The sequence below is a fragment of the Mustelus asterias genome, chromosome 11 (assembly GCF_964213995.1).
Source record: "Mustelus asterias chromosome 11, sMusAst1.hap1.1, whole genome shotgun sequence".
NCBI lineage: Eukaryota > Metazoa > Chordata > Chondrichthyes > Carcharhiniformes > Triakidae > Mustelus > Mustelus asterias.
In genome coordinates, this window is record NC_135811.1 from 55,017,915 (window position 1) to 55,040,716 (window position 22,802).

A 22,802-nucleotide genomic window follows, 5' to 3' on the forward strand; every position below is an offset into this window, starting at 1 on the left:
CCACCATTCAATACAGTCATGGCTGATCTGATTGGAATTTAACTCCACATTCCCACCTAACCCCCGGATAACCTTTCACCCCTTGCTTATCAAGAATCTGTCTGCCTCTTCCTTAAAGATATTCAAAGACTCAGTTTCCACTGCCTTTTGGAGAAGGGAGTCCCCCCAAAAGAGGGAAGAATTTCTCTTCTTTTCACTATTAAATCTTAAACATTTTGAATGTATCAATCAGTTAATTCTACAAGGCTGACTTAACAGAACCAATCTGCTTGGGAAGGTGGGATCAGGATATTGAACCATGCTCAAAATGAATGGCGGAGCAGGCTTGAAGGGCCAAATAGCATAGTCCTATTTTCTATGATTCAATCCTCATAGTTTAACCCTTTTAGTTGGAGTATCAGTCTAGTGATCTGCCCTGCACCCCTTCCTATGTTCCCTGAGGTGTGGTGCTCAGAGCTATATACATTGTTCCTGTTGGGGTCTAATTAGGGTTGTGTGTAACTGGGTAAATGTGTACGATTGCCTAATACACCTTACATTACCGTTTCACAGATTAAAAATAGTTTAAGTCAATTGGGTTTTAAAAACAAAAGCAAACCACGCACGTGAAGCTGGGATTGGTGGTTCCCGAGTGTGGGACTGGTTTCTGCTGGTGTGCCTGGAACCAGCTGGAGTTCCAGAAGGGATTGGAAAGTCACAAAAGGGCTAAAAATTTACAGCAGATCCAGCAGCATCTGAAAGTAACTCAGCTGAGTGGTTTGGGCTTGGCCCCTCATCATATTGCTGAGCAAGTCCGGCATCCTTACACAGCTCTCTGAGCTTTCAGTCATCTGAGGTTTTAAATCTTCCCTCATGTTTCCATTCTCACTTCACTGTCCTCAGCACATCCACTGTTCTGATGAAACTCAAAGTAAGCTCAAGGAACAGCACCTCATCTTTTGATTAGACACTTTACAACCGACCAAACTTGACATTGAATCCAACCATTTCAAGCAATGACCTCCATTTTTCTGACCAGTGACTAGCGGTAACAAGGAAGGCCAGTTAGTTCAGTTGGTTGGATGGCTGGTTCGTGATGCAGACACTAAGGGGCAATTTAGTATGGCCAATCCACCTAACCTGTACATCTTTAGACTGTGGGAGGAAACCCACCCAGACACGGGGAGAACATGCAGACTCCACACAGACAGTCACCTGAGGGCGAAATTGAACCTGGTTCCCTAGCCCTGTGAGGCAGCAGTGCTAACCACTGTGCTGCCCATGCCACCATGCCGCTGTTCACTTATCTTTACACTGTTCACTGTTCTCTCTTAACTGTCTCCTCAGCTACAAACGTTATTTATCAATGACTATTTCTTTTGTGTGGAACAGATTCTAATGCTAATTAGACCAATGAAGTTTCTTCAGTTTATTTTTCATCACCTTATTTGGCCATTTAAGTAAAATGGTGTGTAACTAAATTGCCAAAAAAGTTACATTTACTACTTATGCTGTCCGACAGAAGAGAATGAGGGAGGAATGATTCAAATTTAGTTCCATTTCTCTGAACATCAATTTGTCTAAATTTGTTCTGTTCTCTTTCAGTCAATCGTGACTAATTTCCTTTGATCGTATTCTAGGCACCTTCTGAGGTGGGGGATTCTTAAAAGCCACAGCCCTGATATTAAGCTGTGGGATGTTACTGTCCAAATGCTTACTGCACTCCACTCAAATTCACCACGGTTGTTTTAATAGAGACATTATTAACTTGTTTAAAATAAAGAGGCCACTTGCCTTTGGTTGGGAGAGGGGAAAGAGTAATATCAGGCAAATACTTGTTTCCACACCTACATAATACAAATATCGTACAGTATCTCTTTCAAATCTAGGAGACGGCATTGCCCTCAAATCCTGACTTCTCTTTAGAAAATAACTTTGCTGGGAGCTATCTGTCTACTGGATATCCATCCACCAGCCCCAAACATTCCTCACTTCATCACAGTGGCACGGAGATAGATCCCCCAGCTAAAAGCAGACAAGTATTAGAAAGTCTATCTGATGAATGTATTTGGATTGGATACAAATGGATCCCGTATTCATTGAGTTGGTGTTTGTGCAATCTTCTTTTAACCCCACCTATCTAACAAGATGGAGCTGTTATTGCTCCTGGGCAGAAAATATTATTCTCCCTAAGTTAATTTGAGTTAGTTTATTTGTTTGATATAAAAGAGGCCAAGAGGGTTCACTAGCTGCTATTGCCAGTGAAAAAGAACCCTTTTGCCTTTTAAAGAGCTCTTTGCATGTATACTATATCTACTGAGTGAGAGTTGCCTGGCAGGTACAGTCTAAACACAATGAGCATGTTAAAAAGTCAGTTTGCCATCAGCAAAAGGAATCCCAAGAGCCTGGCATGTGTTGGCCACATGTACTTTGACTAAAATGTTGAAGGAGCAGAGATATAGTTCCAAGTGACTTGTGTGACTTGGAGGGGAGCTTGCGGGTGATCGTTTTACCTTGTGCCTGATTCCCGTGTCCTTCTAAATATGGTCCCGGGTTTGGAAGGTGCTGTCAAAGGAGCCTCGGTGAGTTGCTGCAGTGCATCTTGTGGATGGTACCCTCTGCTACCACGGTGTGTCAGTGGTAGAGAGAGTGAATGTTTCAAGTGGTGGATGGGATGCCGATCAAAGCGGGGGCGGCTTTGCCCTGGGTTATGATGGGCTTCTTGAGTGTTGTTGTCGCTGCACTCACCCAGACAAGGAGAGGGTCCTCTATCACACTGCTGACTTGTGCCCTGTAGACAGTCGCGAGACTTTGAGGAGTAAGAGGTGAGCCACTCAATGCAAAATACCCCAGCCTTTGAACCCAGCCATAGGATATATATGGTTGGTGCAATTGGGTTTCAAGTCAGTGGTAACCCCTGTGGTATTTATTTGACACTGGTGCCATTGAATGTCAAGGGGAGATTACATTTTCTCGTGTTGAAGGTATTTACAACTTCACCCTTGCGTTATGTTATTTCACCAATAATATTTTTATTATCAAACGTGAATGTTGTCCATGTTTACTGCATTCAGGTCCAGAAAGCAAAGCAAATGGAGAGACGTATTGTAGCATTCTGGCACCCAGTGTTTTAAGTTGTACATCTAACTATAGTAATTAAACCAGAGCCTTGCTTCTGATGCATGGGCCTCACAGACAATGAACATTTTCTTTTCCCTTTCTCCTCCCCTTTCAGAATTGAACAAAAACTGTCGGAAGCATTTTCAGCCTCCAAACATTCGCTCGACATTTCTAGAAGGCGGAGCAAGTGGCCGATTGCCGCGCCAATATCACGCCGACATTGCCAGCATCAGTGGTCGGTGGTAGTAGTGAACTGTGGAACCTGCCCTCCTGTAGCTGGCATGAACGACGCAAGCTGGCACAGACTGTCGTGCGATGTTAACCCTGTGGAAAGCATTTACTGCACAGAGCCCTGGGTGATTTCAGAGTTCGGATTACAAGAATCAAAGCCGTCTTCATACTGTGCAAATAATTGTGCCAAAATTGAAGAAGAATAATTGGCCAACGATGCGTATTCTGTGGTTGCCTTTTGCTGTTTCACCAAATATGATACTAACCTATATGCAGACCAGAGAACAACAAGACCGTTAACACTAGCTTTCTTGCTTAATGTTATTTATTAGAAAACAAAAACTTAAAATGGTGCACTGAAATGTTAGGTTCCATGGTAGAATTAAACCCGAACCACTAACCCAAGTGCATTGTGGGTATATTTAGTAAGATGTGTTGTACTGCTGAGTAGAAAGACTTCAATGTAATTGCCTCTGCACTTTACATGTCCTGGTTTCCTAGACCTGTGGAAATGTGTTTTTGTTCTCTCTGGTCTCCATATATGACGAGGCTATCGTTAGCAGGGTTGAGGAAATGGAGAGGGTGTCCCGTGGGAGTTGAGTGAAGTTAGCTTTCGTCTAGAGGTGTAACTGTTGTACAGTGAGGCCTGAGACACCAGTCACCAGACAACCTCTTTCCCCCAAACGCAGGTACTGAAGCAGTGTCGATATACAGTGAATATATCTGATTGCATTTTACTGCCATCTCAAACACGTTTACAGTATTCGCTATGCTGGTTTTCTACTCTACAAAGCTTGTAAAAATGTTACTTTTTACATGTTTGTTGCACTCAAGTTCTTTCATACAATTTATGCCACAGAAACGGCCCATTTGGCCCAACTGGTCTTTGCCAGTGGCAGTGCCCCACATGAGCCTCTTCCTGTCCCTCGTCACCTTACTGTATTGGCGTAATCTCCAATATCTTCCTTCCTTGTGCATTACCGAGCTTCCCCAACAAATGCATCTGTGCTATATACCTCAGCTACGCACTGGCGCAGCGAGTTTCACATGTTGCTGCTCAAAGTGCAGTCCATTTCAGTGTTCTCCAACCCACCACTTCCTCCCCACCTCATGACTCCAACTCAAAACGACGTTCTCTCAATTTTGGAGCGGCACAGTGGTTAGCACTGCTGCCTCACAGCGCCAGGGACCTGGGTTCAATTCCAGCCCCCTCAGGCCACTGTCTGTGTGGAGTCTGTATGTTCTCCCTGTGTCTGCGTGGGTTTCCTCCCACAGTCCAAAGATGTGTGGGTTAGGTGGATTGGCCGTGCTAAATTGCCCCTTAGTGTCAGGGGGATTAGCAGGATAAATGTGTGGGGTTACAGGAATGGGGCCTGGGTGGGATTGTTGTTGGTGCAGACTCGATGGGCCAAATGGCCTCTTTCTGCACTGTAAGGATTCTATGACTTGGAGGAGAAGGTGCTAAGCTCCCACACTGGAGACAGAGGGAAGCCTTTGCATAAGTTTTCAAACTCGTTGACTTCAGAGTTTGAAACTGGATTTCCTCTTTGTTCTCTCCTTTCTCACCACCTTTTAAGGTAAAGAGGTTTGTCCTGAATTCCCTGTTGGATTCATTTGATTTCTTATTTATTCATGATTCATCATGTCCCCGATGACTGGACCCACAGCACTGTCTATGCCATGGCGTAACGTTTTCGGAGGGCATCATCCAACCGTGCAAGAGAGTCAGCGCCATTGCTGTTCTGTCGAGCCTCTACAGTGTTAATGTGAAACCCCAAAAAAAAATGTCAGCTTTTGAGAGGCTTTGCTGTGCAGATTGAGATGGAACTGAAATGGTGGTGTGACCAGTTGATGTTGGCAGAACGTCTATCTTCATTTTCTTGCAAAGTTTATTTAAAAGGAAACAAAAGATAGTATGTCGGTTTGTGGGTGGACTTGGCATCAGACGTGGTCTGAAGCTGAAACAGATGGCTCGCAATAGCCCGCATGTTTATCTGGAAACTTCTGTTGCAGTTCAGTTTTGAAAGTCATTCTTATTACCACATCAAAGTGTTTTTATTTGTGGAGTTATTTTTTTGCTGTTGAATCATTTGAATGGAGATGGACAGGAAAAGCCCTGGGGTTTATCCAGCCTGTCCCAAATAAGTGTGCAACCTTGTGTCCCTCAATGTAGTCACTCCAGATAAAGAAGCCAAGCCAGTCGGCTAAGAAAGATCTGGGGGAACTAATCTCCAATCCCCTTGAAAGTGAGTCCAGGAGGCCACTCTGGCCCTGATGAATGTTGTACAGCACCTAGCTTTTGTACGTGCTGATCTTTGCCCCCGTCAGAAAAGGTCCAGCTCTTGTTTGAAGGAATTCAGCGAATCACTGTCCATTGCTCAATCTGGCAACTTGTCCCCAGGAGGACTGGACAATCTCGTTGCCCATTTAACACAGAACTGCCACAGATGATGGTTTGTAATGTACTGGTAGGAAGTGATGTAGATGGAAGTGCAGTTCATTTCCGTTCTCCTTCCTTGCCTCCTCATGACCCCAACTGAAGACCATGCTCAATTTTACAACCCCTTGTTAGAGAAGGTGCCAATCTCCCTCACTGAAGACAGAGAGAAGCCTTCTCAAACCCATTGCCTTCAGAGTTTGAAAATGAGTTTCCTCATTGTTTTCTCTCCTTTGCTAAGACTATCTTCAGTGCTCCTCACTTCAGATGCACCCCGTGAAGTCCATAGACAATGCAAGCTTTCCGTTCTACTCTTTTTCTGTCAGTGGAAGCTTTGCCCCTGAATTTTTCTTTTGCACTGACTCTTGTCTCCATGTGCAGTTCTCCCAATACAGTTAACGAGCCCAAAGGAGTTTGAAGAATTAAGTATCGCAATGTTTCTGCTGGATCTATGAAGGTTTTTCGCTGAAATGAAGCAAATGCCACACTGCTACCCAGTTACGTTGATGTTCATGTCTAGGAACTTATGAATAAGGACTTTAAAGATGTAACCCACCAAAGGGGCGGCATGGTGGCTTAGCACTACTGCATCACAGCGCCAGGGACCCAGGTTCAATTCCGGCCTCGGGTCACTGTCTGTATGGAGTTTGCACTTTCTCCTCGTGTCTGCGTGGGTTTGCTCCGGGTTCCTCCCACAGTCCAAAGATGTGCGGGTTAGGTTGATTGGCCATGCTAAATTGACCATAGTATCAGAGGGATTAGCAGGGTAAATGTGTGGGGTTACATGAATAGGGCCTGGGATTGTGGCCGGTACAGACTCGATGGGCCAAGTAGCCCCCTTCTGTACTGTAGGGATTCTATGATATGAAGTGTTCTGTGTAGCCAGCGTTAGGTAAACACCATTTTTGCTGCATGAGTGAAGTTAATGATAAATATGTGAATAGTTTAATATTGTTTTCTACTTTCAATGGGAATAATGCATATGGTCTGTGTAGATAATTGTTGGATGAATCGAAAACAAATTTGCACACTAAAGGGAAGAGGCTGTTTTGTCACTTTTATATATAAAAATGTTATTTTGTGATTTATTTCTCAATTATTAGCCACTAAGAGGAAATCCATATTTGTGAATCCCTCTAGAAGTTTTTTAAAAGTTAGCGATATATATATGTGTGTGTGTGTGTACACACATCAAAGGCTCTTCAGTTTATGGAAGCTAAACTGAAAGAATATTCTTTACGAAACACTGGAAGAATACTCGCTTGTCTCAAGTGTGAGGAGGTGCCACGCTAACCTTGTGTAGACTAACATCGAGATCCAATGACTATCTAATGGACAAAGCTGTTTGATTGTCAGCTTAAATTGAAGGTTAAGAATAACTGAGTTCCTTGAGTAATTACTTATCTGTAAATATAGCACAGATGTTTATTTTCAGTGCGTGTTGGGGGGGTGGATTTGATGACCTTTTTATGATTTTCGATTCAAATGATATTGTTTATGGTTAAGCTTTAAGAAAGGGAATTTTCGACACAATTTTACATTGTATTAAAAGATAATTTTATATATCCTTTTTTTTTTAAGTCTGTTGTGTAAATATATTTTGCATCTGCACAGAATCAAACATGCACATTGAGGTTACGGCATTGCCACAGCTCCGTCCTGAACTATCTGAATATGGCTTCTGGGACGTCAGCTGTGAAAAACCGCTTTTGTCCCAAGTTTAGTTGTTTATCACGTGAGACAAATTAACAGGGAATTTTCTCATCTGATGTTTCAAACGGCAAGCAATAAATTGCTTAGCTTTGGAACAATGTAATGTGAGCGAGCGAGAAAGTGAGGGAGTGTGCCTTTTTAGCATTGAGAATGTTTGGATTACTATCCTCCCCTAGAACAATCAACGATATATTGTAGGTGGACAGGTGATGCATTTCTTCCAGTACTTCATATGAAAGTGACCCATTTTGATTTAGCGTGACAGTGGGACCTACTTGGACACAGTATGTCCATTAGCATTTTCCTTTACAGTCTATCCTGGGGTTACTTACTGCTTTCTATTACAAGCTTCTTTCACCTGCCCCTTGTGGACCAGTGCATTTGAGCCTCATTTTTTTGTCGACAGGTAGCAATATCAGGGACGTGGTGGCCTCGTGGACCAATAATCTAGAGCCCCAATCTAATGCTGCTGGGGGGGTCAGTGGTTCAAATCCCACAATGGCAGATGTGGAATATTAATAAATCTGAAATTAAAAGCTAGCCTCACTGATGATAACCATGAAACCATTGTCAATTGTTGTAAAAACCCATGTGGTTCACCAATGCCCTTGAGGGAAGGAAATCTGCTGTCCTTACCTGGCCTACATATGATCCAGACCCACAGCAGTGTGGTTCTAACTGCCCACTGAAATGGTCAAGCAAGTGGCATCAAACCACTACAAAGTCAAAAAGGAATGAAACCCAGCATTGACCTAGGCACTGGAAAAACAACAGCAAACCCAGTCCTGTCCACCCTGCCAAGGTCCTCCTTACCAACATCTGGGGGCTTGTGCCAAATTTGGGAGAGCTGTCTCACAGATTAGTCAAGCAACAGGCTGACACAGCCATACTCAAAGAATCGTAACTTACAGCCAATGTCCCAGACATCACTCACCATCCCTGGGTATGTGCAATCCTGCCAAAAGGACAGACCCACCAGAGATGGTGGCAGTGTGGTGGCGAGTTGAGAGGGAGTTGCCCTGGGAGTGCTGGATATTGACCGTAGAACCCATGAGTCTCAGGTCAAACATGGGCAAGTAAACTCATTGGTTACCACCTATTGTCCCCTCCAACTCCCTCTACATTGAAAAGTAGCATCACTGCTGACTGAGCTGGCCAAGACCCAAAGGATGTAGCTGCTGGACTGGGATTTGTGGCAGGTGGTGAGGAGCCAACAAGAGGGAAAAACCTACTTGACCTCATCCTCATCAATCTACCTGTCGCAGAAGCATCTGTTCCTGACAGTATTGGTAGGAGTGACCACCGCACAGTCCTTGTGGAGACAAAGTCCAGGTTCACATTGAGGATACCCTCCATTGTGTTGTGTGGCACTATCACCAGGCTAAATGGGATAGATTTTGAACAGATCTAGCAACTCAAGACTGGGCATTGAGGCGCCTAGGGCAATTAACAATAGCGCAATTGCATACAACCACAATCTGCAACCTCGTGGCCTGGCATATCCCCCACTCTACCATTACTAGCAAGCCCGGGATCAATCTTGGTTCAATGAAGAATGTGGGAATACATGCCAGGAGCAACACCAGGCATACCTAAAAATGTGCTGTCAACCTGGTGAAGCTGCAACACAGGACTAGTTGTGTGCCAAACAGCATAAGCAGCAAGTAATAGAGTCAAATGATTACACAACTAATAGATCAGACCTGAGCTCTGCAATCCTGCAATTCTGAATGGTGGTGGACAATCAAACAACTAACTCTCAAAAGATATCCCAATCCTCAATGGATGAGCCCAGGACATCAATGCTCTTCAGCCAGAAGTGCTGAGTGGATGATCCATCTCAGCCTCCTCCAGAGGTTCCCAGCATCACAACTGCCAGTCTTCAGATAATTCGATTCACTTTGCATGATATCAAGAAATAGCTGAAGGCACCGCAAAGGCTATGGGCCCTGATAATATTCTGGCTGTAGTATTGAAGAATTGTGCTCCAGAATTTTCTCCAATTTCAGCAAACTGAAATGAATGTTGGTGAGATCAGCCATTGGATCAGACACTGGGCGGATGGCTCAGTGGTAGCAAATGAAGGTGTTGATGCTCATGAAAGAGGATAGCCATTAGTTTACCTTGAACTTCAGAGAAAAATAACCAACAAGTTCCAGGGAAGAAAGGAGACATTGTGCCTTTAAATTCCACTCCATCCACAGGTTACACAGTTATAGACTCCTTGACATTTTACATAATATTAACTAGAATATACAGCACAACATCAGGCCATTCGACTTAACTAGTCAATAGTCATGTTTATGCTGCATATTGCTTTCTCCTTCATGTACTTAACCTAGCTTCCTCTTAAATGCTACTTGTTTCAACCACTCTAATGTGGGGGAAGTGATGGCCTGTTTGTATTTTCGCTGGACTATGAATCCAGAAACTCAGCTAATGTTCTGGGGACCCGGGTTCGAATCCCATCACGGCAGGTGGTGGAATTTGATTTCAATAAAACAATATCTGGAATTAAGAATCTACTGATGACCATGAAACCATTGTCGATTGTCGGAAAAACCCATCTGGTTCACGAATGTCCTTTAGGGAAGGAAATCTGCCATCCTTATCCGGTCTGGCCTACATGTGACTCCAGAGCCACAGCAATGTGGTTCACTCTCAACTGTCCTCGGGTAACTAGGGATGGGAAATAAATACAGTCCAGCCAGCGACGCCCATGTCCCACGAATGAATGAAAAAAATGTGGTCGGGAGCTTCACACTCAAAACCACTCACTTACAAAAGACATTTTTCCTGAATTTTCCACTGGATTTATTAGTTAGCCATCGTATGGGCCCTGATTCAGGTCTTGTTTGAACTCCTTCAGCTGCCTCCCTGATTACATCTAACAACACAACGACTATCTGTGTAACCATCAATTCGCTTCCCCCACAGAGCTATCAACCAGTTTCCTTGTGATTTATTCTATATTCATCCATAACCATGCACAAATAAAACTTACAATAATGCTGAAACTATTCATTTCTGTCTATGCAATTTGACTATATCGCACCTGATACCAAGGTAGCCACATTACCCAGTGGATAAAGATAAATCAGCAGGGCAGTGTCACAGTTAAATTGTACACAGCAGAGCATCTACCGACAGTAGAGATGTTAGTGGTGATAGCTGAGGGATAAAGGTCGGGTTGCCTGAACTCGCCTGCTGCTCTGAAAAGAAAAATTGCAATGCATCTAGAATCCCTACAATGCTGAAGGCAGTTATTCGGCCAATTGAACCTGCACCAACAATAATCCCACCCAGGCCATATCCCCATGACCCCACCCTGCTAATCTCACTAACACTAAGGGGCAATATAGCCTAGCCAACTCACCTAACTTGCACATCTTTGGACACCAAGGGACAATTTAGCATGGTCAATCCACCTAACCTACACATCTTTGGACTGTGGGAGGAAACCAGAGTACCCGAAGGAAACCCATGCAGACACGGGGAGAACGTGCAAACTCCACACAGACATTGACCTGAGACAGGAATTGAACCCAGGTCCCTGGCATTGTGAGGCAGCAGTGCTAACCATTGGACCACCATGCTGTCCATCTGACAGCATCTGAACAAGAAGAGTTAACATCTTCCCTAATTAAAGCAGAAAATGCTGGATAGACTCAGCAGGTCTGGCAGGATCTGTGGAGAATGAAACAGTTGTTGTTTCGAGTCCAAATGACCCTTCTACAGAACTGATGGATGGCACCTCCAACAATACAGCACACCCTCACGACTGCACTAATTTAGCTTAAATTTAATTCTGTTTGTCAGCCTAAAGTTTGCGCTCAGGTCCATAGAGGGGCTTGAGCTGATACAAGAGCAACCTACATTTCTGTAGCAGCTTTAACATAGTAAAAGGCCCTTGGGTATTCCTGGGGAATGTTATCAGACCAGGTTACCTCATGCGCAACCCCAATGGACTGTACAAATGGTGTTTGTCGCATTGCTGGAGGCACAATGCTGAGTGTAACATATTGTGGTTGCCGAAATTTGAAAACGCAGGCCATTGGATAGACAGAGCGGCCAGTTAGAAGACAGAATCCAACAGTGCAGGCACTAGAGTGACTGGAGTTTTGAGTGGCAGGCATGGGGCAGCACGGCGGCGCAGTGGTTAGCACTGCTGCCTCACAGCTCCAGGGACTGTTCAATTCCCAGCTTGGGTCACTGTCTGTGCAGAGTCTGCACATTCTCCTCGTGTCTACGTGGGTTTCATCCGGGTGCTCCGGTTTCCTTCCACAGTCCAAAAAAGACATTCTGGTTAGGTGCATTGGCCATGCTAAATTCTCCCTCAGTGTACCCAAACAGGCGCCGGAGTGTGGCGACTAGGGGATTTTCACAGTAACTTCATTGCAGTGTTAATGTCCACTTGTGATTAATAAATAAACTTAAAAAATAAACATCTTAATTTCATCGATAACTGCCTAAGACCAGGTTTTGCCAGTACAGATTCAAGTTATTTGTTGGGGTCTTGGGGATGGCAGTTAAAAAAGGCAGTTAAAAAATGCAATCCCATATTGGAATTAAAGCTCTTGAGAAAATTATAAATGGCAGATGTTTAAAAATTCTTTCACAAAATTCACTTGCACTGCTCTGACCTGCTCGCTGATGCTGAGTATGAGTCCTGCCAGGGCCATTTAGTTCCTGACCTCTTTACAAACTTGGTCCAAACATAGACAAAAGATCTCAACTCAAGAGGTGAGGTGAGAGTGACTTCCCTTGACATCAAGGCAGCATTTGACTCGAGAATGGCATCAAGAAACCCTAGCAAAAGTGAAGTCAATGGGAACCAGCTCTCTACTGGTTGGAGTCAGATCTGGCACAAAGCAAAAAGGATTGTGGTTGTTGGAAGTTAATCATCTTAGCTCCAGAACATCACGACAGGTGTTCCTCAGGGAGCGTCGTGGCGAAACAATCTTCAGTTGCTTCATCAGTGACCTTCCCTCCATCATAAGATCGGAAGAGGAATGTTCACTGACGATTGACAATGTTAAGTATCATTCATGACTCCTCAGATAATTAAGTATTCCATGGTAAAATGCAGCAATTGACCAGAAACTGAAGTGAACCAACCATAGAATCCCTAGACTGCAGAAGGAGACCATTCGGCCCATCGAGCCTGCATCGACAGCAATCCCACCCACGCCCATATATACATACCTTGCTAATCCCCCTGACACTAAGGGTTGATTTAGCACAGCTAATTAACCTAACCCACACATCTTTGGAGTGTGTGAGGAAACCGGAGTACCCGGAAGAAACCCACGCAGACACGGGGAGAACGGGGAAACGCCACACAGACAGTCACCCAAGGCCAGTTGAACCTGAGTCCCTGGCACTATGATGCAGCAGTGCTGACCACTGTGCCACCCATATAAATACCATTATTACAAGAGCAGTTCAGAGACTGGGAATTTTGCATAGAGTCACTCACCTTCTGACTCCCCAAAGCCTGTCCATCGTCCACAAGGCACAAGACAGGAGTGTGATGGCCTGGATTTGCCTGGATGAGTGTGGCTGCAACAACACTCAAGAAACTTGGTGCCATCCAGGACAAAGCGGCCCATTTGACTGATATCCCATTCATCACCTTAACCATTCATTCCCTCCACCACTGATACACAGTGGCAGCAGTGTGCACTGCAACAACTCATCAAGCCCCATTTGACAAATGCACAAGCTCTACTACCTGCAAGGACAAGGAAAGCAGACACATGGGAACACCACCAACTGCAAGTTCCCCTCCAAGCCACTCGCCATCCAGGCTTGGATACAGGGACTGCAGCAGTTCAAGAAGGTGTCTCACCCACACCCTCTCAAAGCAATTAGGGATGGGTAATAAATACTGGCCTAGCCAGTGACACCCACATCCCATGAAAAAAATAACCAATGTTCTCTCTCACTATCTCTTTCCTTGTTAAAGACTCTGCAATAAATGTGAGATGTTTTTCTGTCCCTCTCCGGCAATGAAATCCGGTTATATTACAGAGTCATCTCACATCAAGGTTTTGGAGCGAGGGTTAAAATAAAATAAAGGTTTTTAGATCATGAAATGTGAACCACAGATTAAACATTTCAATATTTCAAAGATATCACTACAAACCAGAAGGACAAAATCATTGACTGAACATCATGACAGTTGGATATAATTTTCCGGATTGTTACAAATAATGTTTGAGTAAATTATCTCATTTAAAGCTGGCTCTGGAACACACGCTCTGTGAGCACAGTCATTGCCCTGATGTAAAAAGCTAAGTACTGTTTTATGCTGCAGTTATTTGTATAAATATCTTCACAGAGTTAGAATCTACATCTGCTGCCAGAAATAAGGGTTTCCTTTTCCTGATAATAGCTTCAAAGATGAAACAACTTATTACACGCAGTTTAACAAGAACACTGCTTTGTGAATCCTGGAAAACACAACGCAGTGAATGCTGAAGTCATTGACTTTTGTACAAACTAGAGATTTGATTTCAAAACAGTCTATATAATTTACCTCAAACAAATATGGTCTGTGATTGGATTGGAATTTGTTAAAGGACCTGTCTATCTATATCCAGCCAATCCGGAAATGGTCTGTTTACCTTCATGGAGTCATAGAATCACTACAGAAGGGGCCATTTGGCCCATCCAGTCTGTACCGACTGATAAAGTATCATACCCAGGCCCTCAGCCCTATAACCCCACACATTGACCACGGCTAATCCATCTAACCTACACATCTTTGGACACTGGCAATTTAACATGGCTATTCCGCCTAACCTGCACATCTTTCGAGTGTGGGAGGAAACGGGAGGAAACCCACGCAGACACGGGGAGAATGTGCACACAGACAGTTACCCAATGCCTTGGTCAACAAGCCAGCTCATCCGGAAATCTGATACAGGATTTGCATCTTATTGCATACAAATGGAATTTCCTGCCACTTGGATTATGTCAGATCTATTGACCTACACATTAGCACAATATATTCTAACTGGACGCAATCGCACCAAATGGAATTTTCAAAGCAATACTTCTTTATTTGTCCAGAAACATTTCTATAAAAGAATTCTAGGTTAAATGACAGACTTTTTCTCAACTCTACCATCTGAGTATTGGTGATTGGCAGTTAAAGTATTCCATTCCTTTCGTGTGTCTATGAGTTTCAGTCACGTTATTATATTACCATTCTGAGCAATACACCAATGACAAAGTGCAACAAATGGCATTCAGAACTAAAACATTTTAACATATATCCTAAACATTGTTTTATACCCGAAAGAATAATCGAAGGGTAATTGGCTCATGGTTGAGTTTTCTTCACTTTTACACATGGTGAGCAGATATTTCCTCCAATTGAATGCTAGAATTGGGAGAATGAAGATATTAGCCGGAATTTTCCAGCATCCCCCCACCCCCTTGTCCCAAGCACCCCCCCCCCCCCCCGGCCGCGTTGGAGGCGGCTCACCATTGGCTGCCAGTGGGACTGGAAGATCTCGCTGCTGGGGAAGCCGCAGTGGGGATCGACTTCGGCAGGACTGGAAGATCCCACCAGCAGAAAGGGCCTATTGTTTTTGATCCTCATTCCGGACACCGTTCCCTCACTACCGATCCCATTCTTTTTTGCTGGGAACAGTCTGAGACAATACCAGTCAGCCTGCAACGTTGGTGTCATATTTGACCTCAAGGTGAGTTTCCGACTACTGCCACCAGGGCTGTCGAGTTTCACCTCTGTAACTTTGTTCCAATACATAAGGAGCTTGGACTTACAGACAATTCAAAATAGTTTCCTTTCTTTGCTTCTGATGGTTTCAATTTAGTTATTTAATTAAAAGTGTCCCGTTGTTGCTGATTGCAATGTACTCATAACCATAAACTAAACAGAGAACAAGTCTAAGTCATGCTTGAGTCAATATTTCCAAGTAATTATGCAACATAATCAATCTTGCACAGGCAAGGGATTTTTAAAAAAATCATTCACAGGAGGAGGGTGTGGTTGACAAGGCTGATTTTTAAAGTTTATTTGTTAGTGTCACAAGTAGGCTTACATTAACACTGCAATGAAGTTACTGTGAAAATCCCCTAGTCGCCACACTCTGACAGCTGTTTGGGTACACTAAGGGAGAATTTAGCATGGCCAATGTACCTAACCAGCATGTCTTTCGGACTGTGGGAGGAAACCAGAGCACCTGGAGGAAACCCATGCAGACACGGGGAGTACATGCAAACTCCGCACAGAGAGTGACCCAAGCTGTGAATCGAACCTGTGGCCCTGGTGCTGAGAGACAGCAGTGCTAACCACTGTGCCACCCATGCCACCCCTGTTATTTATTGCCCATTCCAATTTACCCTGGAAGGTGATGGTGAGCTGGTTTATTTTGGAGCACAGTAGTCGGTGTAGTGAAGATGCTGCCAGATTGCTGTTAGATAGTGAAATGATGAGAAGTTGCTGTAACAGGTGGTGGGTAAATGAATCAGCGCAAGTATATCGATATCACACAGTGAATAGTAACCATTCAGCTTCCCTTGAGAAATGCTGAGTAAATGGTCAACTACCCCTAGTGGGTGTCGGTGATTCCATACCGGACGAAACTCAGGAATATCTTTTGTGGGAACCTGATGACCAGGGAGCCAGAGTTTGTAACGTCAGATTACCGTCTGAAGTCATTGCTTGGATTATTTTCTGGAGTCATTTGGAAGTTTAGCATGGGATTAACTCTTTTGAAATTTAAATAAATTGTAATTAGACATCGATGTAATTTATATGTAGCAATTGGAAGGAGAAAACAGGAGGGAGCTAATGGTCTTTCATCTTATAGAAACATAGAAATGTAGAAAATAGAAGCAGGAATAGGCCATTTGGCCCTTTGTGCCTGCACCACCATTCAATATGATTATGGCTGATCGTGCACTTTCAGTATCCCACTCCCGCTTTCTCTCCTTCCCCCTTGATCCCTTTAGCCGCAAGGGCCATGTCCAGCTCCCTCTTGAACATATCTAACGAACTGGCCCCAACAGCTTTCTGTGGTAGAGAATTCCACAGGTTCACAACTGAGTGAAGAAATTCTTCCTCATCTCTGTCCTGAATGGCTTATCCCTTATTCTTAGACTGTGGCCCCTAATTCTGGACTTCCCCAACATCAGGAACATTCTTTCCACATCTAGCCTGTCCAGTCCCATCAGGATTTTAGATGTTTCAATGAGATACTCTTTGGTTCTTCTAAATTCCAGTGAGTACCAGCCCAGTCAACCCAGTCTCTCTTCGTATGTCAGTCCTGCCATTCTGGGAATCAGTCTGGTGAACCTTCACTGAACTCCCTCAAAAGCAAGAATGTCCTTCCTCAAATTAGGAAACCAAAACTGCACACAATACTCAAGGTGTGGCCTCACCAAGGCCCTGTATAACTGCAGCAAGACATCCTTACTCCTATATTCAAATCCTCTTGCTATGAAGGACAGCATACCATTAGCTTGCCTCACTGCCTGCTGTACCTGCATGCCAATCTTCAGCGACTGTTCCACCGTGATACGCAGGTCACATTGCACTTCCCCTTTTTCTAATCTTATGTTTGACCCTCTGGCCTCTCTGTCACTCAGATATTTCAGATGTCCATATCATAAATTCGCCATCTCGGTGCTAGGATTGAAGTGCTCAATGTTATTTAGACTAACTTCATAATTCCCAGGTGTTGGGCAATTTGACGGTGAGAGTGAGATGGAAGATGTTGGCTCCATTGCCTTTTCCAGGCTTTGTTATCGGAGGGGAGTGACCCCTACCCCTGGCCCCTCTAGGAAACCCCTCAATGTCCTCCCAAACCCAAATCACTAATCTCCCAGTTACCTCCCCTGCCACTCCACAGTCATCCCAATATCCACCCTCCCTTCTCACTCCTGTCCCACCAGCCCATCACTCTTCCCGTCCCATCCCTCCCCCCGCGCCCTTTATATACAGCCTCTCTTAATTCCCCTTACTTACCGAACATCTGATGTCTTTCCATTGCTTCTCGATTGCCAGGCTCTCTTCCCCCCCCTCCTGAGCATGGCATATCTTACCCCATTTCAATTGCTGGAACTCTCCCCAAGACTGCAGGCTCTGTCTGTGCGTGTTACCCCTTGGCTATCCCCAGGACAGTATGTGCGTTACCCCTGGAGTATGTCCAGGCCTATGTGTGTCATTCCTGGGGTATGCCTAGGACTGTGTATGTATGAGTTACCCCCGGGCTATCCCCAGGACTGTGTGTGTTACCCCCGGGCTATCCCCAGCTGTGTGTGTTATCCCTGGGCTATCCCCAGCTGTGTGTGTTATCCCTGGGCTATCCCCAGCTGTGTGTGTGTTATCCCTGGGCTATCCCCAGCTGTGTGTGTTATCCCTGAGCTATCCCCAGCTGTGTGTGTTATCCCTGGGCTATCCCCAGCTGTGCGTGTGTTATCCCTGGGTTATCCCCAGCTGTGTGTGTGTTATCCCCGGGCTATCCCTAGCTGTGTGTGTGTGTGTGTTACCCCTGGGCTATCCCCAGGACTGTGTGTGTTACCCCCAGGCTGTCCCCAGCTGTGTGCGTTATCCCAGGGCTATCCCCAGCTGTGTGTGTGTTATCCCTGGGCTATCCCCAGCTGTGTGTGTGTTATCCCTGGGCTATCCCAGGGCGGCACGGTAGCACAGTGGTTAGCACTGCTGCTTCACAGCTCCAGGGACCTGGGTTCGATTCCCGGCTTGGGTCACTGTCTGTGTGGAGTTTGCACATTCTCCTCGTGTCTGCGTGGGTTTCCTCCGGGTGCTCCGGTTTCCTCCCACAGTCCAAAGCTGTGCGGGTTAGGTTGATTGGCCATGCTAAAATTGTCCCTTAGTGTCCTGGGATGCGTAGATTAGAGGGATTAGCGGGTAAATGTGTAGGGATATGGGGGTAGGGCCTGGGTGGGATTGTGGTCGGTGCGGACTCGATGGGCCGAATGGCCTCTTTCTGCACTGTAGGGTTTCTATGATTTCTATGATTTCTATGATTTCTATCCCCAGCTGTGTGTGTGTTACCCCCGGGCTAACCCCAGGACTGTGTGTGTGTTACCCCCGGGCTAACCCCAGGACTGTGTGTGTGTTACCCCTGAGCTATGCCCAGGGCTGTGTGTGTTACCCCCGAGCTACCCCCAGGACTGTGTGTGTTACCCCTGGGCTATCCCCAGGACAGTGTGTGTGTTAGGCCTGGGCTATCCCCAGGACTGTGTGTGTGTTACCCCTAGGCTATCCCCAGGGCTGTGTGTGTGTTACCCCTGGGCTATCCCCAGGACAGTGTGTGTGTTAGGCCTGGGCTATCCCCAGGACTGTGTGTGTGTTACCCCTGGGCTATCCCCAGGACAGTGTGTGTGTTAGGCCTGGGCTATCCCCAGGACTGTGTGTGTTACCCCTGGGCTATCCCCAGGACTGTGTGTGTGTTACCCCTGGGCTATCCCCAGGACAGTGTGTGTGTTAGGCCTGGGCTATCCCCAGGACTGTGTGTGTGTTACCCCTAGGCTATCCCCAGGGCTGTGTGTGTGTTACCCCTAGGCTATCCCCAGGACAGTGTGTGTGTTAGGCCTGGGCTATCCCCAGCTGTGTGTGTGTGTTACCCCTAGGCTATCCCCAGGACTGTAAGCTTGTTGCCAGACAGGAAATGAAGCAAAAATAATGTTTGCAATCCTGCCATTAAATTCAGCAGTATCTGTGTGTCCTTGGTCCTCGCTGGCGTCTTTGGCCATTATCGTCCTTCCTCACACCCTCCTGTATGCGTATAAACATTTTACCAATTGTGAGTGAATTGGTTCATTCCCAGTCACACTGGTGATGGATGTTCTCACAGAATGGAGTGGCTTCAGTTACAGACAGATGGTTATGTACAATTCCAATCCCATTGGAGTCTCGGCCACTCTTTCAGGAGTTGATGTAGTGTGTTTACAGCTCTCAGAATGTCTGGGAAGATTTAACAACACACAGGATGACATTGAATCCTTTCTTTCACCCCATGTTTTGGCACAGGGCTGCTATTATATATTATACTGTCTGGAGAGAGGAATGTGGAAGTCATGCACAGTGATCAAATACAATTTCATCAATACTCCTCCACATGGACTATCAATCTTAGTCAGCCAACAATATCACCCAGTTTCAGAACCAGAACCTTGCACTGCAGCCCGATGGTGGACTACATATAGAGTCAGGGATATACAGCATGGAAACAGGCCCTTCAGCCCAATTCGTCCATGCTGACCAGGTTTCCTAAACTGAACTAGTACCATTTGGCCCATATCCCTCTAACCCTGTCCTATCTACAGCATTTAGAGACGCAAGGGCTGATTAGGAAGTCAGCATGGCTTTGTGAGTGGAAAATCATGTCTCACAAATTTGATTGAGTTTTTTGAAGGGGGTAACCAAGGAGGTAGATGAGGGCAGCGCAGTTGATGTTGTCTACCTGGACTTTAGCAAGGCCTTTGACAAAGTACCGCGTGGTAGGTTGTTGCATAAAGTTAAATCTCATAGGATCCAAGGTGAGGTACCTAAATGGATACAAAATTAGCTTCTTGACAGAAGCCAGAGGGTGGTTGTGGAGAGTTGTTTTTCAAACTGGAGACCTGTGACCAGTGGTGTGCCTCAGGGATCAGTGCTGGGTCCACTGTTATTTATCATTTATATTAATGATTTGGATGCGAATATAGGAGGCATGGTTAGTAAGTTTGCAAATGACACCAAGATTGGTGGCTTAGTGGACAATGAAGAAAGTTATCTCGGATTGCAATGGGATCTTGATCAATTGGGCAAGTGGGCTGACGAATGGCAGATGGAGTTTAATTTAGATAAATGCGAGGTGATACATTTTGGTAGATTGAACCAGGGTAGGACTTACTCAGTTAATGGTAGGGCATTGGGGAGAGTTACAGAACAGAGAGATCTAGGGGTACATGTTCATAGCTCCTTGAAAGTGGAGTCACAGGTGGACAGAGTGGTGAAGAAGGCATTCAGCATGCTTGGTTTCCATAGGTCAAAACATTGAATACAGGAGTTGGGACGTCTTGTTGAAGTTGTACAAGACATTGGTGAGGCCACACTTGGAATATTGTGTACAGTTCTGGTCACCGTATTATAGAAAGGATATTATTAAACTAGAAAGAGTACAGAAGAGATTTACTAGGATGCTACTGGGACTTGATGGTTTGAGTTATAAGGACAGGCTGGATAGACTGGGACTTTTTTCTCTGCAGCGTAGGAGGCTGAGGGGTGATGCTATAGAGGTCTATAAAATAATGAGGGACATAGAACAGCTAGATAGTCAATATCTTTTCCCACAGTAGGTGAGTCTAAAACTAGAGGGCATAGGGTTAAGGTGAAAGGGAGAGATACAAAGGGTCCAGAGGGGCAATTTTTTCACACAGAGGGTGGTGAGTGTCTGGAACAAGTTGCCAGAGGTAGCAGTAGAGGCGGGGACAATTTTGTCTTTTAAAAAGCATTTAGACAGTTACATGGGTAAGATGGGTATAGAAGGATATGGGCCAAATGCGGGCAATTGGGATTAGTTTAGGGGTTTAAAAAAAAAGAGTGGCATGGACAGGTTGTGCCGAAGGGCCTGTTTCCATGCTGTAAACCTCTATGACTCTATGACTCTATCCATGTACAAATGTCTTTTAAATGTTGTGATTGTACCTGCCTTTACCACCTCCTCTGGCATCTGCTTGTAATCCTCCACAGTCTCATTTTCCGGAGATGAAAATGTATCTTTAAGCCATGTTTTTATTCTGGGAATTCTTCAGAATGCTCGGCAGAGTGAACTTTAATCCTCACAGTCTTTCAACTGTCACAGAAATGTTTTGCCATGACACCAAACTGTTTAACAGCTTACCCATTAGGTTATAGAGGTTTACAGCATGAAACAGGCCCTTTGGCCCAACTTGTCCATGCCGCCTTTTTTTTAAACCCCTAAGCTAGTCCCAATTGCCTGCATTTGACTCATATCCCTCTATACCCATCTTACCCATGTAACTGTCTAAATGCTTTTTAAAAGACAAAATTGTACCCGCCTCTACTACTACCTCTGGCAGCTTGTTCCAGACACTCACCACCCTCTGTGTGAAAAAATTGCATCTCTGGACCCTTTTGTATCTCTCCCCTCTCACCTTAACCCTATGCCCTCTAGTTTTAGGCTCCCCTACCTTAGGGAAAAGATATTGACTACCTCGCTGATCTGTGGCCCTCATTATCTTATAGACCTCGATATGATCACCCTTCTGCCTTTTACGCTCCTAGAGAAAAAAGTCCCAGTCTATCCAGCCTCTCCTTATAACTCAAACCATCAAGTCCCAGTGGCATCCTAGTAAATCTCTTCTGCACTCTTTCTAGTTTAATAATATCCTTTCAAAATAGGGCGACCAGAAATGTACACAGTATTCCAAGTGTGGCTTTACCAATGTCTTGTACAATAAGAGGTCCCAACTTCTGTATTCAAAGTTCTGACCTATGAAACCAAGCATGCTGAATGCCTTCTTCACCACTCTGTCCACCTGTGACTCCACTTTCAAGGAGCTATGAACCTGTACCCCAAGATCTCTTTATTCTGTAACTCTCCCCAATGCCCTACCATTAACTGAGTAAGTCCTACCCTGGTTTAATCTACCAAAATGCATTACCTCGCATTTATCTAAATTAAACTCCATCTGCCATTCGTCAGCCCACTGGCCCAATTGATCATGATCCCGTTGCAATCCGAGATAACTTTCTTCACTGTCCACTAAGCCACCAATCTTGGTGTCAGCTGCAAACTTACTAACCATGCCTCCTATATTCTCATCTAAATCATTAATATAAATGACAAATAACAGTGGACCCAGCACTGATCCCTGAGGCACACCACTGGTCGCAGGCCTCCAGTTTGAAAAACAACCCTCTACAACCACCTCTGGCTTCTGTCATCAAGTCAATTTTGTATCCATTTAGCTACCTCACCCTGGATCCTGTGAGATTTAACCTTATGCAACAACCTACCATGCGGTACCTTGTCAAAGGCCTTGCTAAAGTCCATGTAGACAACATCAACTGCACTGCCCTCATCTACCTTCTTGGTTACCCCTTCAAAAAACTCAATCAAATTTTGAGACATGATTTTCCATCCACAAAGCCATGCTGGCTGTCCCTAATCAGGTCTTGCATCTCTAAATGCTTGTAGATCCTGTCTCTCAAAATAACTTCCAATAACTTACCCACCACAGATGTGAGGCTCACCGGCCTGTGGTTCCCAGGCTTTTCCCCGCAGCCCTTTTTAAACAAAGGCACAACATTTTC

At 44.9% G+C, this 22,802-nt stretch overlaps 1 protein-coding gene across 1 annotated transcript in view; it reads left to right on the forward strand.

The window, feature by feature from the left end:
• Positions 1–7,328, forward strand: part of LOC144500250 (protein bicaudal C homolog 1-like) — a 222,813-nt gene extending 215,485 nt beyond the window's left edge. Inside the window, exon 21 of the mRNA XM_078222926.1 lies at positions 3,215–7,328. Coding sequence (XP_078079052.1) covers positions 3,215–3,345 — 131 coding nt within the window. The 3' untranslated portion in view covers positions 3,346–7,328. The remainder of the gene's footprint in view (positions 1–3,214) is intronic.
• The last annotated feature ends 15,474 nt before the right edge of the window (positions 7,329–22,802 follow it).